This window comes from Carlito syrichta, unplaced genomic scaffold (genome assembly GCF_000164805.1).
Source record: "Carlito syrichta isolate Samal-C Ts95f unplaced genomic scaffold, Tarsius_syrichta-2.0.1 Scaffold134780, whole genome shotgun sequence".
NCBI lineage: Eukaryota > Metazoa > Chordata > Mammalia > Primates > Tarsiidae > Carlito > Carlito syrichta.
Genome location: NW_007078876.1, coordinates 84,587 through 106,444, shown reverse-complemented (window position 1 = coordinate 106,444; position 21,858 = coordinate 84,587). Strand labels below are relative to the sequence as shown.

The window sequence follows — 21,858 nt, the reverse complement described above, 5'->3', positions numbered from 1 at the left end:
ACAAGTTCCTCTTTTCTATTCTTATATTAAGTGTTTGGGGTTTTTTTGTTGTTTTTTTTTTTTTTTAGAAGCAAACCAAGTTTAATGTGTTATATTTACTTTAATGTGTTATAAGAGTATTTTAATGTATTTTTTGTACAATGCCTTGCAATTAAAAATTAATCTGGCTTCTCTGTAGCACATGCAACACTGTAACAAATGAAGCAGTTTATATAGCCCTCCCTGCACTGATGCCTTTAAGATTATTTGGAATTTTTGATAACGTAAATTTATGGTTATTTTTATTTGTATAAAATGACCTGTGTAAAGTCGGTATGGTTAAATTTAAAGTAAATGGCCTGTCTTGAACAGATAATTGGCTTTCAATTAACATTTCTAAATTCAATTACCATTATGTATTTCTATTTTAAGAGTAAGCATCCACTTTATATATGCAAACTTGACATTAGATACCCCATATGTGTTGCCAGCTGCATTAGGTACTACTCAGAAATAAATTAACTTTTCATTTTAAATAGTAGTATTTCTGAATTAACATATATTTGAGGATCTCTAAATACATCACAGTTTTTTTTTTCACTCAGCCCTTATCAAATAAAGGAAAATGTGATACCTATTATCAGATTGTATACTTTTTCAAGGTAGGGATTTTGAATCATCTTTGACCCCTAACTTAGTAGTGCTGGCACATAGTTGGTGTTCAGTAAGTTTGTTCAATTGCCACACTAAGAAACTATGACAATTTGGATTATAATTTTTACTTGTAACCTGCTGCTGACCTTGATAATGAGACTTGAGTAAATCCTTCACTAGCTAAATAATAAATCCCTCCTACTCTTCACCCTGGAACATGTTATATAGAGTTGCCCATATGAGAAGCAGCTTCTGTCACACGTAAGCATTTATCATTTGGAGGGTGTTCTCCAGGACTTTCTGTTTGGTGTTCATGTTTGAAACCACTGTTTTCTCTGCATAGCATCTGAATCAAATGGTGTGTCATGGGGATCAGCATCTCTGAGGCCTTGTTCTACATTTCAGCTGCTTTGGAGGATGAGTTCATCTTTATGATTTTCCCACCAGGCCTCCTCATGCCTCTACTTCAGTATTCTTTTTAAAATAAATCTTATCGTGACTTCCTCTGTTTAAAAACCCTTCAGTGGCTGTGACCTCCCACTCTACTGATAATACTCTTGTCAAAGTCACTAGTGACCTCTGTATTCCTGAATTTGATGGATGGTTCTCAGCCCTCATCTTACTTCACGTATTCGCAGCATTTGAGAAAGTTGACACCTCCTTGTTCTACTTTTTTCACTCATATACAGGATTTCCGCACTCCTTGTTTTCTTCCTACTCACTATTCTTTCGTAGTCTCCTTTGGTGGTTCTTTCTCTTTCCTCAATCCAACTTAATGTTGCAGCGCTCCTGGACTCTGTCTTTGATCTTGTATCTGCATTCTCTCCCTTGGTTATTGGCTTCTGGCTCTTGGATTTAAATACCATCTGTGTCTTACTCTGACTTACATTTCCAGCTCAGACTTCTCTCTGAAACTCCAAACTTGTATATCAAGTTACTTATTTGACATTTCTACTTGGGTGACTTAAATACAATATGCTCAGAGTCTCTAACTTCTGGTCTTTATTTCTTGAATTCCTCCTCCTTCCCCATTTTAGTTGTTAGCAACTTATCTTTTCAGTTGCTCAGAACAAAAACTTTAAAATCAGCCTTGGTTTTTCTTTCTTTTCTTCAATCCATCAGGAAGATCTTGTTGGCATTATGTTTAGAACATACTGAGAACCTTAACACTTATTGGTACCTCCAGTGCTATTACCCTGGTCTCAGCCACCATGATCGCTTACTTGAATTATTGCAGCAGTCTTCTAATTGCCCTCTCTGTTTCTGACTTGACCTCTCTACAGTCTGTTGTCAAATTAGCAGCCAGCGTAATACTTTTACATTGTTAGTAACATGTAAATCATATTACTTGTCTACTGAAAATACTCCATCTCTCAGAGTAAAACCAAAAATCTATAGGACTGTGCAGTATCTGGTGCCCTCTTAAACCCTCTGACCTATCACCTATTATTCTTTTCTTTGTTCACTCTACTCCAACCATACAGGTTCCATTGCTGTTTTGAAACATAGTGCAATGCCCTATCACCTTAGCACCTATTCAAAGACTGCCATCTATCCAGAACTTTATTCCCCCAAGTAGTTATACAGATCTTCTTCTCTTCTTCAAGCCTTTATTAAAATGTCACCTCCATGAGGCCTGTATCTGACCTGTACTAAAGTTATAACCTGTGCTTTGTATTCCTTCACTCTGATCCTTTTTATCCAACTGTCCTTTTTCCCATAGTATTTGTCACCATTTAACATTCTGTGCAATTGTTATGTTTGTTTATTTTCTCACCATCATCAGAAAGTAAGCCCCCTGGCAGAGAGAATTTTAGTCTTTTTTTAACCTAGAACAGTGCCTGGCACATAGTAGGCATTCAGTATATCTTTGTTGAATGAATGACTGATTGTGTAGGTAGCTTTCCATTGATTTTAGGATGACCTGTATATTTCACATGGCCTTCAAGGCCCCACATGATTGGGTTGCTGACTACTTTGCCAGACCTATCTCCTGCTGCATTTCTTCTTCTGTCTCTCCTACCAGCCCATTAAGCCTTTTTAAGGTGTAGCCAGTCTACTATGTCCTTTTCCATTACTGGATAGAATATTCCCTCTTCCTGCAATATTTGTTCCTGTCTCCTATACCCATCCCCTGTGCTCAGCCAATTCTGCATATTCTTCCCAGCTGAGTTCTAGTATTACTTTAAGAAAGTCCTCTTCCCCATATCCCCAAGGACCCAGAGTTAGATGCTTTTATAGCACCATGACCCTCTCCTTCATGGACTAGAATATAAGTTCTAAGAGGGCAGAGACCATGTATGTCTTATTCACTACAAAAGCTTCAGCACTGAGCCTTGTACATGGTAGGTACTCAACAAATTTTTGATGAATAATAGAGCTAATTTAATTCACGTAAATAATCCTGTGAGTTGTAAATCTAAATTGTTAGCCTGGTTTTACAGATGAAAGGACTAAGACAGGTTTCCTAATTTCTTCAAGGAATATAAAATAGCCCATAACAAAGGCATAATTAATTTCTGTTTTGTGTGTTGAAGTGGGAGAAAAAAATAGGCAAAATACAGGTGGTTTGTTTCAGCCAGACAACAGATTTTAAGACTGCAGAAAGCTGTATATTTCAGTAAAAAAAATAAATTTTTATGAATTTTATGTTCTTGATGAACTTTTTTTTTTTTTACCAACAATAGTTCCACATACAACATTACTTAGAGTGATTTTACATATAATGTAGATATGAAGTCAGTTTAAATATACTAAGCCACTGGAAAAAATATTACTATAGAATTTATTTAGCATTTCTGGCACAAAGGATCAGTGTGTGTCAGACATTATTAAAGTGCGTTTTTTTCTGTCAGATCATCACCATGTGGAATTGTCATTCTTCTTTTAATCTTAGAAGTGAAGCTGTTTGGAAACTAGTGCTTCTATATGTGAGAAAGTTGAATTACAAAGCATTTTTTTTTGAGGTTAGGGATCTTTCATATCTAGAAATGTGCATACAAAAATGCCCTAATATGTGTAGCTCTTTGTGTTTGAAGAGAACAGTGCTGATTCAGTGAGATTTGTGACATAAATTAGGGACCTTTTTAAAAGACCGATTTCATTTATCCCGGTGCTTTCTCAGCTCTATTTACAGAGGCCATTGTGCAGTGGAAAAATACTGTAGGGCAATCAGTGAAAGAGGCAAGAGAGATTGATTGACAGTGGTTTATTTAAGTTGGCTCATGTTGGTATCTCACTTTGCTTTTGTAGACCACAGCTCTGGTTGTCTCATTGGCTTTTCCCATAAATATGGTAGAATCAGACTCCTACAGAATTTCTAGGGTTAGAACCTATTACCTCCTGTTTCTTTTTTGTTGTTGTTGAGGAAATTAAACATTTATTGAATAGATGTCTATTGAGTAACAGCAATACAGTTTCTCAAAAAAAAAAAAAATGAGCTGAAACTCCTCCAAAACAGAACAAAACAATTTTCCATTATTCTCAGTTTAGATCTGAATCTATAATTTTATATTCTCCTTTAACAACTGTCAAAACACATAAAATACTTAGAGGAAGATACATTATTCTATTTCTAATATATTGCCTTCTCTACTGATGGCCCTCTGGAGTCACTTATAAGCTTATTACTTTTAAGAAAAAGTTACCCTTGTTGGTGCCATCAAAATATTATGCATATTTGATCAAATATGTTTAGAAAGTAAATTTGGGTTTACATAGGAACTGTTTAAGTTATTCAGAAGTATTGCAAAACAGTTTATCATGGAAATTATAAAGCAAAAGGTCTTTAGATAGACTATTCAAAAATATGTTGTTACTTTAAAATACTTACATTTGATATGTTGGAATAATAGAAAATAGAATGAATTTTAGATCATTTGCCTTCTTTTAAGTCTTTTATTCACATGTTGATCTATACCATTAGTTCTGTAGAAGTTCACAGATAAATCCACATCACTATTTCTTACTGGAAGTTACACAGCAAGAAAAAAAATTCTAAGTTGCTTGTTTGAGGAAGTATAGTACTAAAACATCTGTTAAGAGCACCATAATTGAGAAATCAAGCAAAAGTTCAAAACCTAGGAGGAAAGGCATTAAGTAAACAGGTCTAGAGAGTTAATATAAAATCAATTGACTTGTAAAGCAATTGTAACCTTCAGCTATCAAAAGTGCCACAGGGACTGGTTTTTCTACAGATATTTTAAAGATGAATTTAGCCTGTAATCCCACGCCTTGGGAGTCTGAGGTGAGTGGATTGCCTGAGCCCGTGGGTTCGAGACCCACCTGGGCAACTTGGTGAGACCTTATCTCTACAATAAATCAAAAAAAATAGCCGGGCGTGGTAGCGCACGCCTGTAGTTCCAGCTACTTGGAAGGCTGAGGCGGAAGAATCGCCGGAGCCCAGCAAGTCGAGGCTGCAGTGGCCGGGAGTGGCCACTGCACTCCAGTCTGGGTGACAGAGTGAGACTCCAACTCAAAAAAAAAAAGATGAAATTAGTGATAGAAAATAAAAACTATCAGTTCTTAGTGAACACTAGATTAATTAAAAGTATGTTAAATTAACAAAATATATTAGAAATGAAAATGTATTCTATTCATCTCAGTGTGGACACATTTAAAACCATTTGAACTAGCTATGGCTCATCAAACCTTCAGTTGTAGTTGTCATAATTAGAATTGTTTTTCTTGATCTATTGTTTTTTATTAAGTTGTTTAATGCAGTTAAAACTGGCAGTGAATAAAAATAATTGCCACATGCTTTTATGGCCGCCTTGATGGGAATCTATAGTTCAATTTTATGTGTCTCTGTTGAATGCAATTCTTTGTGTACTTTCTTTGCAACCTAATAAAAATACTAAATAAAAAAACTATTATTTTAAAAATTTTTCATAAACATTTTATCAAGGCCACAGATGGGACTTTAAAAGGCAACATTTGTTGTTACATCGATTTCATTTTCATCATTTGTTTTTGCTTTTCATAATGAGGTTGTCACTCATGGTGGTGCTATTATAGTTCTATATATTACTGAAATGCTAAAAGCTTCAGCTTGTTGATGGTGTGTGATTGTATTTGTTTAAATTCACATACAGTTTGAACATGTATTTTTTCCCCTCTCATTCTAGTTGGACTGATCCAGAGGTTTCTTGTACTTCAGATTTACATACCCCTGGGACAAGACTTCTCCACTGAATTGCTGTAAGATATACAGAAATTCTTTGAATGTTTTATGTGTATTAGACATTTGATCAATTGAAACAGTACCAACAGTCATTAATTGCAAGTGGCAGTTTTTACATTAAAGAGCAGTGACTTATCAAGTCAGCATGAAGTAATTAAACTAATTTAATCATATTTCTTAGATATCGCTAGTGTCTGGCATTTCCCTAGGGAAAAGCAAATTTCATCTGTTTAAAAATATAAAAGGATTATTATTTTGACAATGACCTATAACTTGAAGAAATATATAATTCAAAAGTTTGAAATTTTGGTTCAAATGAAAGGTGATGTTATGTTTTGTGCTGTCTGCTATTCAAAACTATGGTTGGTTTAAAATTGTTGAGGTATCTCATTTTAATAATATTTACTTTATTTTAAAATATTGGTCCTTCCTGTTTACATATAGACAGCTTGCAATATATTTGTTTTAACTGATCTTACCAGATTATTTAGCAAAAATGAAAATATACAACTTTTACTCAGTTGAGCTATCTGTTGTGTGAGATGGTACTGAGAATAGAAATATCGTTTGATTTGGGTACTCTCATAAAATTGAATATTGTTTAAGATTTTATTAACAAATGTGTTTGTCTTAAACCATTACATTTAAGGTATGCTGTTTTCTAATTTTTCATTGTAATTAATAGCTGTCCAAAGTCTAAGCTAAGGCTGTTATTTTCCAACTGGAATAAATTATTTTTCTTACTAATGAAGATAATTTTGTACCGGTTTTACTAGTGCAAACTAAGAGAAAGAGCTTTCTTAATAAAATAGAAATAACATAAATTTAAAATTACTCATTTTTATTTATGTGAATTAGTTTTTTAACAATTTGTTCCTATATTATCATTATTGAATTTTAGCTAATGATATACGATCTCGTCTTCTTGGGGGATAAAGGATAGAAGGAACAACTTATACTTTTGCTTTATTCAACCTTAAACTTCAGCAAACTTCTTACTAAGGTCTTTTGTTTTTTGTTTTTTTTCATCTGCCATGGTCACCAAGATTTTAAAAAATAGTTCTTAGAGTAAGAGGACCAAAGCATTATTTGATGCTTTTATGTATCACTTTCTGGTTCTGCAGAAAAAGCATTTTTAAGACTCCAAAGACATTCTAAAGGTAGAGAGGACCACGCAAAGCTTTATTTTCAGTGTAGGGAAAAGAGGTTTCCTACCAAATGGAAGAAGCTAAATTGTAAGCTTTTAAAGCTCCTTACGTAGAAATAGCATCAGCCCCTGTAATTCTCGTGATCTCTCTACAACAGTGGTAGGGGTGCTGGTAGTTGGCCTTTTGGTCACAGCTGTACAAGATACTTGGCAGAACCTTGGAACAGAGTCTTTTGTCAAGGAGCCCTCTTTTTCTATGCAAAATTAAGCTTTATATATGTCCCCAAACACGTGAGCTTATCACCCTTGCCTAGGCAATGTACAATTTTAGCTAATTTAATTAAAATGAAGGCTTTAATTATTGAGAAATCAACAAGTATCTTAAGTTTAACTTAGTCCTAGCAGGAGAGCACCTGATGTCTAGGTAAAACTGACTACCTCTTTGTTAGCTCTTTGTTACTAATGCTCTTGGCCTTATTAAGGATGAGGAAACATTTTGAGGGATATTGGGATTAATGATTAGATTTTGAATTCATTTGACTGTAATCGTAGATTCCCTTGTGTTCTCATATCACATAGACAAACATTTGGATTTCCCAAATGGTTTTAGTTTTATAATTTTAGGAAAACAAATATCTTATGGCTAAAAAGTTCAAAATTATTAAATGACATGGGGAAGACATTCTCTGCCCTGACCTTGCATATTTATCAAATTATAAGAAAATGTATTAACTCTGTATTTGATTTGTTGCTAATAGATAAACAAAATATTATGCTGTTTTAGGAAGTAATGACAGAAATTATGTTTTTCAAGAAGGAAACCAGAATAACAAGTATAGATTTCTCTTTCTAACCCATTGCTTTTTTTTTTTCCTTAAATGAAAGGGTTTCTTTCAACACCCTCAGTGTTTTACTGTGTTTCTAGCAGCATAGCCCTAGGCTATTTTAAATAATACATTTCTCTAACAAGCTCAGAAAGTCACATAACAGAAAGATATCTGGCTTCTAAAATTTTCCATTGTCAGAATGGGAGAGGCATTTTGTTTCAGCAAGATACATTTATACATCAAGAAGTTTTTATAAGTGAAATCTTGCCAGCTGGTTTATGAATTTAGTAATCATTTCCTCAGCATCTTCCTATGTCTCCCATGCCCACTGAGTTATACTGCACTGGAGGAGAATATCCGTACGGATTAGTGGGGGCTTTAGAACCAGGAACAGCTTGAGGAATTACTCATTCAGTCAATACATTATTGAATTCCTCTTAATGTCAGGCAGTGTGTTAGGCATGGGGGATTTGATATACCTTGAATCTGTGTACTTTTCCCCACCATCACTGCCACCCTCTTAGTCCCAAACTATTACATTTCCCCTGACCTACTGTTAGAGCTTCTCATGAACTGCCCAGCTTCTTCTCTTTTCCTCTTCCATTCTAGTCTCCACACTGCAGCTAGTGATCTTTCTAAATAAAACCTGAAATTCCTATCGAATTGAGGATAAATTCCCAAATCAGTAACACTCCAATGTGTTCTGGTCTCTCACTTCTCGACCTCATCTCGTACCACTCTGTTCTTGAGCTCACGATTTGTCCTCTGTGCTGGCTCTTTCTCTTCCTCGCACTCCAGGCGAGGTCTCTTAGGGTCCTGTGCACAAGTGGTTTCTGTCCTTATCTCTTTGCCTGACCTACTCCTACTCAGTCTCCTTATCTCACCTTGTGTCCCTTCTTCAGAAAGCCCTTTTTTTTATTTTCCCAAAACTAAATGAGGTTTCATCTCTTCTGTCCTTTTCTAGCAACTGCTCTTTTCTTTTGTTACAACTGTAACAATTTATAATTATATATTTATTTGATGATCTGTCTTGAGGACAAGAACCCTGTCCATTCTACTCAGCATGATATTCCAGCATCTAACACAAGGCATGGCAAATAACAGGTTCCAAAATAAGGACACGTGGGCGGAAGGATGGGTGGACTAACGAATGAGGGGTTAAGCAGCATGGTCTCTGTCTTCAGATACTTACTCTAGGGGTGGAAGATATGTTCAAAGTTAGTTTATATACATTAGGATACATGTTACAACATAGGAGTGAGATCTTTGGGAACTTGTGAAGTGTTAGGTAGAAGTAAAAGCATAGACCTGGAACTGGATGATAGATCTGCTGTCAAATTCTGCTTTACTTCTATGGGACCTTGGAAAAATTACTTAACTTGCCTCACCCATAGAGAACTTACCTCACAGATATATTGTAATCATTAAATGAGAAAATTAATACAAAGTAACAATAATAACTAACATTAGCCATTATGACACATCAGACGTTGTTCTAAGCATTTTGTTTTAGCTAATTTAATACTCAGAATAAGCCTGTATGGTATTCAAAATTATTGCCTGTGTTTTGTCACTGAGGAAACTGAAGTCCAGAAAGGCTAAGGAATTTGCCAGAGGTTAGACTTATTAACTCTTAGAATCAGGATTCAAATATGTGGTCTAAATCTAGAAGCTAGTCTAGAACCTATGCTCTGCAACACCTTGCCATGCTGCCTTACTTGTAAATATTGTTATTTTGCTATCTGACTGTATACATATACATAAGATTTATAGTATAAACAATTTATTTAAATCTTAGTATGAGATGAAAGTGCTAAACCTTTTATATCTTCTTTAGGAGCTTTTCATAATATGGTTTATCATGAAAGTTCCAGGAAGGAAAGGTCTTTCATGCTGAGATATTTCTATCTTTACCCTTTTGAGAAATAAATGCCTAAGAGTTAAAGGAAGACTTTTATTCAGGTCTTTTTTGTTTGTTTTAGTATTTTGCATCTCAAATATTATCATATTCATATTAAACTTTTTAAAGGTAAAAACTAAGAAATGTCTTTACTTCTTCATGTTAATTTCTGTGTAGGCTTCTGTTTTCTTTAACATCTAAACATTATATTATTCAGAATCTTACACCTGTGGATAAGAGGGTTTCAGAACTCTATGACCTAACTAGCAATTATCCAAACACATTGCATTTTGCATGTGGAATGAAGGGAGTATCTACTGCACTAACACATAGTGTATTTAACAAGAGAGTAATGGAATTCTCTTTTATTTCTCTTCCAGTGTCAAGGTGTCAACCCACAAAAGACTCCCTTGCTTTTAACAAAATTCATCTTGACTTGCTTATTTCATAGTATTGCAGGGCTTTTTTCCAAAATATTTTGGTGTGACTGTGTCTGAAGCAGTTTCACTTGAACGTAAATGATTGAATCAATAACAGGTTTTTAAAAATTCTTTCATTTTGTGTATCTTCCAAACTGCATCATCAAGGCAGTAGGAGGCCAGCGGCTCCCTGTGTGGTTTTGTTAGGTGTTTCAGAGCCTGGGGGCAGACATCTGCTGCACTGGAGGAACACCACGAACCTGAGCTCTTGGAAAAGAATCAACTGCATCTGAAATAGAAATCCATTTTGCTGTATTTGATGCCACCAATCACAAAATGATTTTGGAATATTACATTTTTTGACAAGAATTGTATTCATTTTCTGAATATTGTTGAGCTGCATTAATTCCTTTCTTTATCCTGATTTTGTCATTATCTTGATGAATTCTAAGATACGTTTAGTACTGTTATACCTCTAGTGAATTGACATTATTTTTCTCATTTTCACTCAGCTCAGCCAGTGTTTTTTCAATATATGGCTTGAAAACACTCTGAAAGCCTGTGGTGGGTATCGTATGCTGTTTGGAGAGGTTGGGATTCTTAGCCTGTGGGTGCTAGAGAATATTATTGCTGCATACAGGGTTTCTCATGTTGAGCCCTTAGCTGTTTGGAGTCTACTTGCGTTTGGAATCTGCTAAAGCTAAGATGCAAAAGTTAACTTTTTTAAAAAAGAGAGAGACCCCTGAAAGTGTACCTTGTCCTTACAGATTTTTTAACTGATCCTTTGTGATCCCTGTATTGCAGTAGTCTGAATTTGAAATTGGCTCTTTTGCAGTTTAATGATTTTTAACCTAGAATTCAACCTAGGATTTATGATGCTCATTTCAGAGATTTTGTCTTTTCTTTTTACTCTGCCCCTAGTCATATAACTTTGGGCTTGACATTTTAATTCTGTATTTCCATTTCCTCATCAATAAATGGCAATGTGGACTCTTTTATTTTAATGGCCAACATTAATTGAAGATTTTTTTTTTCTAATAAATTTTCAGGAAGTTTAGGTCTGTGTAGACCTCAGAACTTCCTTTTTCATTTCTGTAATATGGTAAACCGGAGCATCCTACCAAAGAAAACTTTAGCCTCAAGCTAATTTAATGAAAGTCGCTCTTATATCATCTTTTGTGTACTGTTACTAGTAAGCTAGACAAAGAGATCAGAAAAGAAATTTAATAGAAGTTTCAGATCCTCTACCCTATTGAATTTTGTTCTTACTTTTTCTTCTTCAGTGATGTTGGGGACTGTAGGCTCCTCTGAAACTTTAAACCAAGTAAAGTATGTATAGCTTCACAGCTGCGGGCCTCTTCTTTTCATATGTCATTGGTCTTCTTCAGCCTCTTTAAAACCACTGGGGTTGAGAGAATACCTAAATTTGATATCTTTAAGTCAGAATGATATTGGTAAGGGCTTTTGAGGATGTGTTCATTTAACCAAGCACAACTCTTCTTGTGGAAAATTTGCTTTCTTTTTGGTCATGTTATGCCTTTCTGTGAAGAAAATAATGGTTGTTTTCTAGCTCTTAAGTTATTTGTAAAAGAGATGTAATTCAAATGTGAAGAATTATTATATTACCCGATGAAATCTTTTGTGTCACCAAGTCACATCTCTTAACTCTGTGTTTAGAAGTAGGCAGTAATGGTCAGTAGTATCTTTTTTAAACCTAGAAGTATTATATATTAAAGCAGTTGCAAGTTTCATTAACATTTTGAATGCATCTTGTGACTAAATTCAACTTCTGTTTTTTCTTTTTTAAATCATCAGTATTTAAATCTTATTATTTTAATTATATCCAATTAAATGTACTTGCGTAATCAGTATATTTTCTTACATGCATTAGTAAAGAGAGCACTTTAAGATGCTTTGCATACTGACTCTCTTAATATATTAAATTTGCATGCCTTAAAATAGGTTTTATGTCGACATTTTAGATAATACATGTGGTAAATATATAAATCCATATACCATATACTTTATCTGTTAAACATATGTTTGTGAAAAACCTTTTTTGTTGTTCCTTAGTTTGGTTTATTTTACTTTTTGGAATTACTTTTACAGTACTCTTTAGATAACCTAGATGCATGCTCAAAGCTAAAATAAAATTGCTAGTGAAAGAAAAAGGTGCACATATGAAAATATTTGGTAATGCTTTTACTCTGTAAAATAAAATAATAACAAAAGGCCATATAATTGTTGAAGCAGTGTGCAGTTAAATGATTGTCATATCAGTTATCAGGGCACAAGTTAGGGTCCTGTGATCGGTTAGAGTATAGGCTTGGGAATTACTGACTCTGCCACTTATTAGCATGGTGAACCTGTATGCTGAACACCTCTGTATGTCATAGCCTCATCTGCACAGTGGGAATGATATTTATATTTATTTATTGGGTAGTTAAGAGGATTATATTCAACAATGCCCAATACTAAGCTTACAGGAAATATTAATTTATAATTTTTGCATCTCTGAATACAGATAAAAGTGCAGTGATATTTAATTTTAAAATTGTTTTCCTGAAATGTTTTGAGGCAAGTGAGGCATATTTATTTCCCTTAGGAAGTTTTCATGGTGCTTGTCCCTGAAGAGAGATGGAAAAGCAGTTTTTTCCTTGAGAGCCTGCTTGTCTGTTGAGTCATGCAAGTTCTCTATCAGGAAAGAAATGATTAGGCATAAACATGAAAAAAGAAGTGATTCCTATTGTTTTGGTGTGGATGTTCATTTAAAGGACACTTGCAGGAACTCCTGACATCAGAGTCTTGTATGAAGGAAGTTACAGGGGACCAGACCAAGTGTATAACAACAGATGAAAGGAAATGTTCATCTGTGGAGAAATAGGACCTTGGAAACGTAGGTAAATATGTAGACTTGCAATAACTTAAAGCATAATAAAAAACAGGTCTCTGTGATTTCCCCTTCACAAACAGGGATGATTGATGGTGACTACAGCAAATCACAGATCCTCCAAATGTTCTCCCTTCTTTGATATGGCACTGTTAGGGAATATGTTTCTTTGATGCCATGATATGTAGCTCACTTTTTTTTTTTTTTTTTGGGTCAGGAGAAATGCCTCCTCTGGTTTAGTGCTCCTTCCCTCTCCTTCCCTCTTATTTTATTCTATTTTTAAGTTGGAGTCTCACTCTGTTGCCCAGGCTGGAGTGTAGTGGCATGATCAAAGTCACCTCAGCCTCAACCTGATGGGCTCAGGCTATCCTTTCACCTCAGCCTTCCAAGTAGCTGGAACTACAGGCGTGCACTACCATGCCCAGCTTATTTTTTGATGTATTATAGAGATGAGGTCTCACCAAGTTGCCCAGGCTGGTCTCAAACCACTGAACTCAGGCTCAGGCAATCCTCTTGCCTCAACCTCCCAAGGTGCTGGGGTTACAAGCTTGAGCCACCATGGCTGGCCTGATTTTATTTTTATTCTGGTAGTTAATTATTTTAACTATTCAAAATAAAAATAATTTGAAACATCTATAAAATAGAATACAATGTGTATATTATGGGCCCATATAATCCTAATTATAATATTTATGATAATTTAGGACATTTTTATAAATGGGCACCTGAAACTATTCAATATGGGGCACAATTTCTTGTTAGCAATTAGAGTATTGTCATGGACCTTTATGACATCATTTAGCTTTGATTTTTATAGTTTTTTCTCATAAATTGTGGAACTTTTCATTTGAATGTAAAAAAATTTTAGAATTTTTATTAGGATCCATAGAAATGAGTTATAGAAATAATATATCTTATAATAGCACTTATATATGTCTGTTATGACATTTATCACATAATAGTCTTACTATTTAAGTATCTCCACAACCAACTCTCCATTTCCACATAGACCATGAGATCTTCAGGGACCAAAGCATTTGGATCTTCATGAAGCTGTCATTGAACTTTGAATTTCTAAACCCTATTTGTAAAAGACATTGCCTATATATTACAGGAGTCAACAGCAAAGTTAACTGGCCTTTAGATTGGTTACAAAGACTTAACATAGTATCTGGCATGTAGTGCATGATCAGTAAATGTTAATTTCCTTCTTTAAGCAATTTCTAATTACTTGCATTGTTAGACTCTCTGAAGTCAATTTCAGTTTGTTGTGTGGTATAGTTCTTTTGGGAGAAAATGAAGATTTGGGTGGTTTAAGATTGGTAAGCTAGTAATACATTTAGAATTTCCATTTTTAGAAATGAAATTTTGGAACTAGCTGGAAAGAACATTTAAAATGATCAAATCCATTGCCTTTTCCTTCTTTTTCCCCTTTTTCTTTTTTTCTTCTTTTTTTGTTTTTTTGTTTTTGTTTTTGTTTTTTTTTTTTAGTTGAGTCTCACTCTGTCACCCAGGCTGGTCATGGTTCACCACAGCCTCAAACTTCTGGGTTCAAGTGATCCTTTTGCCTTAGCCCCCAAGTAGCTGAGACTACAGGCATGTGCCAACACACCCAGCTAATTACACGCCTGGCTAATTTTTGTCTTTTTGTAGAGACAAGATATTTCTAGGTTGCATAGGCTGCTCTCAAACTCCTGAATTCAAGCAGTCCTCCCACCTTGGCCTTCCAAAGTGCCGGGATTACAGACTGAGGCATTGCGCCTGGCCTCCATTGCTTTTTAAACACTTCTGAGTCATCTCTGTTACTTCAAACAGAACAATTCATCCTCCCTTTTAAAAAATCTTATGTACATTTTGGGATGAAAGTGTTTGTACGTTTTATATGAACAGAGGATGTCATTGCTCTTTTAAAAGGTTGCAATCTAGTAATATGACTTTACCTTCTCTTTAAAATTGGGTAGCAATTCATAGTCAAATAAAGCTGACATTGCAAATTTCAACCACACTTAAATATTGTGTTTCAAGGTACTCTATCATCTACTGTTTCTTTTTAAATGATTAGTATTTGAATTTTAAGTTTTAGATTTTGGTTTTAGGCAGCCTCAATCTGTTAAAAAAGCCATCAGGATTTGCTGCATCCCAAACTTCTTCACCTAGTTACCTCACAAAGTTGGTGGTCACTCAGTACCCTAAGCTTCTGGATCTGGTCTCAGGCACCTCTCCTTCCATAATTCACTCTGCTACTCCCTGCTGTAGTTAACTTGGTTGCTGAGCATCTCACAATCTCTCATGCCTTTGGCTAAAATTTTTTATCCACCCTAAACCTATCTCTCCACCTTTTGAAACTCTAGTTGTTCTTTAAGGTCACACTCAAACACATGTCCTCCACTTATACTCCCCAGGTCCTCCAGTAGTAGTAAGTCTCTGCTTCTTCAGTGTTCTCATTATTGTGTAAATGATTGCTCTGAGGGCAGGGGCTACATCTTATTCATCGTAATCCCCACAGCACTTAGAAGAGTTCTCTGTGCATGGTTGGTTCTCAGTAGTACTTGTTATTGTATTGTACTGAACTGTGTTTATATACCATCAGTGTGGTTCTTTGATTAGAAAAAGACAGGGGAAAGATAAGAATTAGAGTAGGAAGCCAGTGAACAAGATTAAGGAAATGTTCAGCTTTCCTTTTCTCCTGGAAAACAAGTACTGGGCCTTAATTTACCTTTTATTTGCCCTTCCGTGTATAAAGTACATTTCTCTCAACCACACCTCTACTGGCAAGATGGTAACAATATTGAAGAATGAGTAAAGGCAGGAGAACATAGGTAAGAAAAAATGAATAAATTTTCTCAAAATGGTCATGTGAGTAGGAGTATATGCAAGAAAATGTTTTCAAGGCTGTACTAACGCTATGGAAAACACCACAACTGGCTGTTAGATAAAAACCTGATTATAAGCCTATAATAGAACTCCCCAAAGACAATTTTAATTAAAACCAAGTAGTCTGCCCTTTTTTATTGGAACACATTAGTGAGCTTAATTTTATATCTATTTCATATTAAAAAGCTATTACAATAAATTATTTGAAACAATGACAGTGGTATGAAATTCTCAGTATAATTGGAGTTTGGTTGCATTTATTAGCAGTAAATAGGAACAGCCATTCTGTTTCGTATAGCTAGGTATTACTATTCTCTTTTTTCTAAAGTCAAATGCCATTGATTTACAAGTTGGAAAATAAAATATCTCTCAGCATTATTTAAAACCAAATGTGATTATTGATATGCCATAAACAGTGGTTCAGAATAAATATACAAATTCGCTATATTGTAGACACTGATATTAGTATAAACTTTAGATAACTTTTAGCAGCTCTCTATTATAGAGTCTACAAATCTTATCCAATTCTGTTTTTTAATAGGAAAAACCCTGAAACCCAGAAAAAAATGTGACATGTCTCAAGACGTAAGGTTTCTTTGTGGCAAGCCAGGACCAAAGTCTTGGACTCCTGACTCTTGAGCCTCTTCTTTTGATATCTTTGCTGCCTTTTAGTGCTTGAGTTGTAAAAAGGTGAAGATGTAGTATGATGTTATAATTGTGGTTTCTGGCACTTGTTAAAAATGAATTTATTTCTGTAAGTACTTTGGACTCTCGGTTACCATAATCTAGGTTTCTACTCCTCTCCCACCCCTGCCCTTTGAAAATTACCAGAAATAAGTAAAATTCTTTGTTTGGGTCAGGATTAGCAAGGTAAAACAAAACAAAACAAAACTTCTTTTAATAATCACTTGGCTGTTAGAGTCAGAAATCTATTTAAAATATCAAGTAAAAAGATATGTATTAGAAAAACATGGAAAGATCTTAAGGAACTCAACTGTGAAAGCATGGTTGGTTCCAGGTTCTTGCTATTGTGAACAATGCTGAGATAAACATTCGTGTGCAGGTATCTTTTTGTTAGAGTGATTTGAGTTCTTCAGGGTTTATTCCCAGTAGGGGAACTGCAGGGTCATATGGGAGGTCAATATTTAGAGCTTTTTGGAATCGCCACACTGCTTTCCACAGAGGTTGCACTAGTTTACACTCCCACCAACAGCGTAGTAGTGTTCCCTTTTCACCACATCCTCTCCAGCATCTGTTATTTTTTGAGTTATTGATAATTGCCATCAAAAGAGGACTGGATTAAAAAAATGTGGTACATATACACAATGGAATACTATGCAGCCATAAACAAAGAACAAAATCATGAATTTCGCAGCAACCTGGATGGAACTAGAGTCTATAATACTAAGTGATCTCTCACAGAAACAAAAATCTGAGTATCACATGTTCTCACTTATATAGTGGACTTTGAACATCTATCATAATACTGTAAGAAAAGGACTGACTGACTGGTGGGGAACTTTGGGAGGTGTAAGGAGGGGAAGGGAGGTGGGACTAACGGTAGTCAATATCTGTCTGGAGACAGGGAGACACCCTTTATTAACAAGGGTGCTTGAACAATGCACATTTGTATACCCAACCCTTAACTATAGCCCACAATTTTATAATAAAAAATATGTTTAAAAAAAAAAAAGAAAGAAAGTTGGGACAGCCCTTATGGGAGGTAGTAGTTGTCAACAGGATCTCTCTCCTATCCTTCCCTCCTTCCCTTCCTTCCTCTTTTTCTTTCTCTCTCTGGCAGCTACTCTCTCACCTCTCATTCTGTTTATAAATCTATTCAATTCTGCTGTTTCATCCTGCAGACCACCTTTTTCCAATTACTTGTCATTGTGCATATGGGCAATAATGGCTACCAGTACATCCCTCTATCATACTACAACTCTGGTTCCCACCACAGTCTGACCAGGTTCAGTCTATGCATCTTCTAGGCCATACATTTGAAAGTATAATCAGGATTGGTCCTTGGATGGCCATTGTCTTTAAGCTAACTGTTCTATCTTTGGTTTTAGTTTTAGAGGTTGTAAGCTGGAGTAGATTCCCTAAGAAAGAGGTGTGGGCAGGGCAGGCAAATGGTCCGATATACTTATCTGCTACTCTTGATTAATGATAATTGACAGTCACCTTGGAACTTCTTTCTTTCTCTGTCATCTACCAGTGACTTTTACAGATATTCCTGAGCCCCTCTAGTAGCATTTAGGGCTAGATGGTAGCCAGAATTTTTCATTAAAGTCAGATCTACTTTGATGCCACTCTTGTCCTGGGTCATGTAGTTTATTTTCCTGGAATCCTGAGGGTATTTCAATGGTATTTTCTAAATTGTCTTAATTAATTAGAGTAGGCTGTATTCTGTGCAGTTGTTCAAAGACTAAGCTACAGTTCTTTGGTGTTTCACTAGCTAAATAATAACACGAATTAGAATGGTTAGGTTTATTGAACAAATGTAATATGTTAGGCTAGTGGTAGAGGCTCATCTCCACAGTCATTTAGGGACCTAGGCTGTTTCCATCTTCAACTAGGTTCTCAGAGTCCTCTACTGGATCCTCCATATTTGGTTAGCAGGCCAGGGAAGAGAGAGCCTGGAGGATCACCTGGGAAGATGTCTTGGGTCATAAATATAAACTCATATTTGCCCGGTTTTCTAAGGTGCTTACAAAATTTCACATATGTCTGTCTCACATTACCTGAAACCTCTGCTTTAGCTATAAGTCAACCATGTATCTGTTCTGTGTCTTCTCATTCCAGAGCCTGGATCAAACAGATCAAATGTCCTATCTGGGACATGCTGTTCATGAGGCAAGAGCAGAAGATCAAGAGTCTGAGCAGAACCACACAATCAAATTTAAAGCTTCTCTTTAGATATATTGGCACTTGTCACTTCTATTTAATTCGTTGATCAGCTCAGTTAACACAACCAAACCTAGAGTCAGTGGGGCAGGAAGATGTTCAAAATCTCTGTGAAAGGGAGATTGCGAATAATTGTGAACAACAATAATCTACCATAAACACACACATTATTTCATTTAATTATTGCTGCACCCCTAAATATGGATATTATCACCATTACATTATTTATTAATTTAACAAATACTTTGGGGCCAAAAACTGAATACATGTTTTAAGAAAAAGAAAACTGTATTAAAATTGTAATGCTCAATATATACTGATAACAAAAGATGAAAACAAGCACATTTGACTTCTGTAAATACAAGAGATGTTCAAAGACACTTCTGATTATGGCAAACTACTGCAGGGCTTGTTGCTGTGTGAGGCCTCCTAGATTTTTCCTTGTGTATATCACATACAGTAACATGTATCTCAAACTTATCATGAATGTGTGCAATTGTTATGCATGTTGGAGGTTCTATTGCATACTCACACCTCCATTGTACTTCCACAATGTTCTTGAATTTCAAATGCCACTTCAAAATGGTCATGCTCCTCAAACAACAACTGTGCTCCCACCATTTTCTTTAACTGATCTGCTAATCAAAGCATTCATTTGATTAACACCCATCTTTTGAGCAAACGTATACTCAGATGGTGTTAATGTATACAGCAGCAATAATACATATTTCTACTGTAAGTCTATTTAATTTTAAAAAGTAATATATAGACATCTGTTAAAATGTGTACTTATTTTTTTGGCCCCCCAGTATATATGTATGAGTACGTGCTATGTTCTAGAACTTGTGTTCTTGAGTAAATAAGAGTCAACTGTGGGCCCTTACTATCCCTATCTCTTATGTGTTGATAATATGGGTTCATTTGTTTAAAATGTTATGATATACTCTCAGATATACTCATTCTTTATGGTAAAACAAACAGCAGTCCTCATATTCTTTGGACTCAGGATCGCTTTATGTTCTTAAAACATATTGATACCCCCAAAGAGCTTCTGTTTATGTGAGTTATATTGCTCAATATTTACCATATTAGGAACTAAAACTGGCTGGGCTCAGTGGCTCAGCCTGTAATCCCAGCACTTTGGGAGTCCGAGGCGAGTGGATTTGCCTGAGCCCATGGGTTTGAGACCAGCCCAAGCAACTTGGCGAGACCTCATCTCTACAGTAAATCAAAAAATTAGCCAGGTGTGGTAGCGTGCACCTGTAGTTCCGGTTACTTGGAAGGCTGAGGCAGAAGGATTGCCGAAGTCCAGAAGGTCAATGCTCAGGTGGTCATGTGCGTGCCACTGCACCCCAGCCTGGGCGATAGAGTGAGATTCTGACTCTAAAAATAAATAAATAAAAAGAAGTTAAGACTAATTTAAAATATAATCTTTGGAAATAATAACAAACCCATTGCATGTTGACATAAATACTTACAAAAACCTATAGTTTCCAAAGCAAATAAATTTAGAGGAGAGTGGCATTAGTTTACATATTTGCAAATCTCTTTAATATCTGACCAAATAGAAGACAGGTGGATTCTTCTATACGCCTCTGCACTCACTCTGTTGTGATCAAATACATCATGTCACCTCTGAAAAATTCTACTAAATATTGTGAGAGAATGAGAATGAAAAAGACAAATAACATCTTAGTGTTGTTATGAAAATAGTTTTGAAATCACTAAGTCCCTAAAAGGGTCTTGGATACTCTCAGGCCCCCAGACTACCTTTTGAGAACCAAGAATCCTTTTTTATCACATTTTGAAAATTGCTGTTCTAAAACATATTCTAAAAGCAAATATGTGACCTGTGTACTTAGTGCATTTTTTGAAGTGTCAATGTTCTGTTAATCTATTTTATAAATAGGTTGCTTTATTAGGCAACTAGGCAAACTATTGTAACAGATAATCTCCAAACCCCAATGGCTTAGCACAATAAAGTTGCATTTCTTCTTCATATCACAATGCATTGCAGGCCAATGGTAGGGGCTCTTTCTTTCACAGTCATTTGGAGACCGCGGCCCTTCCACCTTCTGTCTAAGGCTTCAGAGCCCTGGTCAGCAGGAAAGGGAAGAGACAGCCTGGAGGATCACATGGGAGGATGTTTGGGGTCACATTCCCCTGAACAGGACTCATATACCATTCTAACAGCATTGGAGACTAGGAAATGTAGTCTAGCTGTGTGCCCAGGATAAAAGGAAACAACAAGGTTTGGCCAAGGCATACCACCCTCCACCATAATAATCAACTTAGTCTGATTACTTTCATTCTGTTCATAAATAAGTTAAATAATAAATAAGTTAAAATAAAACTTTCTGATTTGTTATCAGCTTTTTTGCTGTTATGAAATTTAAGTGGTATACAATGCAAAATAGTAATATCTGAAACTTTGAGATAAGGTGAGTGGATTGCCTGAGCCCGCGGGTTCAAGACCCACCTGGGCAACTTGACGAGACCTTATCTCTACAATAAATCAAAAAACTAGCCGGGCGTGGTAGCGCATGCCTGTAATACCAGCTACTTGGAAGGCTGAGGCGGAAGGATTGCTGGAGCCCAGCAGGTCGAGGCTGCGGTGGCCGGGAGCGGCCACTGCACTCCAGTCTGGGCGACAGAGTGAGACTCCAACTCAAGAAAAAAACAAAACAAAACTGTAGTGTCATACAATCCAAAATGTAAAGATTTTTAAACTCTTTATTTTGAAATAATTTCAAACTAACAAGTGGCAAAAATAGTACAAAAACTACCACATACCTTTTACCCATATTCACCAGTTATTAACATTTGCAAAATGTGTGTGATTGTGTGTGTATATAATACATATATATATACTAATTTTTTCCCTCAAACTGTTTGAGAGTATTTTGCAGAACTCATATCCTTTTACTAAACACTTCATTGTGTTTACTAAGGACAAAGACATTTGCTTACATAACCACAACACAATTTTCAAAACCATTTAACTTTGAAGCAACACTATTATAATATAGACATGCTGTTCTTCATAGCAATTATGTTTTTGGACCAGGATTACACAATACAT

The 21,858-nt window shown here is 35.5% G+C and overlaps 1 protein-coding gene across 1 annotated transcript in view; it reads left to right on the top strand.

Annotated features, from left to right (window-relative positions):
* Nucleotides 1-21,858, top strand: part of LOC103250791 (uncharacterized protein C3orf67 homolog) — a 96,002-nt gene that overhangs the window by 5,753 nt on the left and 68,391 nt on the right. The window contains exon 4 of the mRNA XM_021708199.1: nt 5,760-5,832. Coding sequence (XP_021563874.1) covers nt 5,760-5,832 — 73 coding nt within the window. The remainder of the gene's footprint in view (nt 1-5,759; nt 5,833-21,858) is intronic.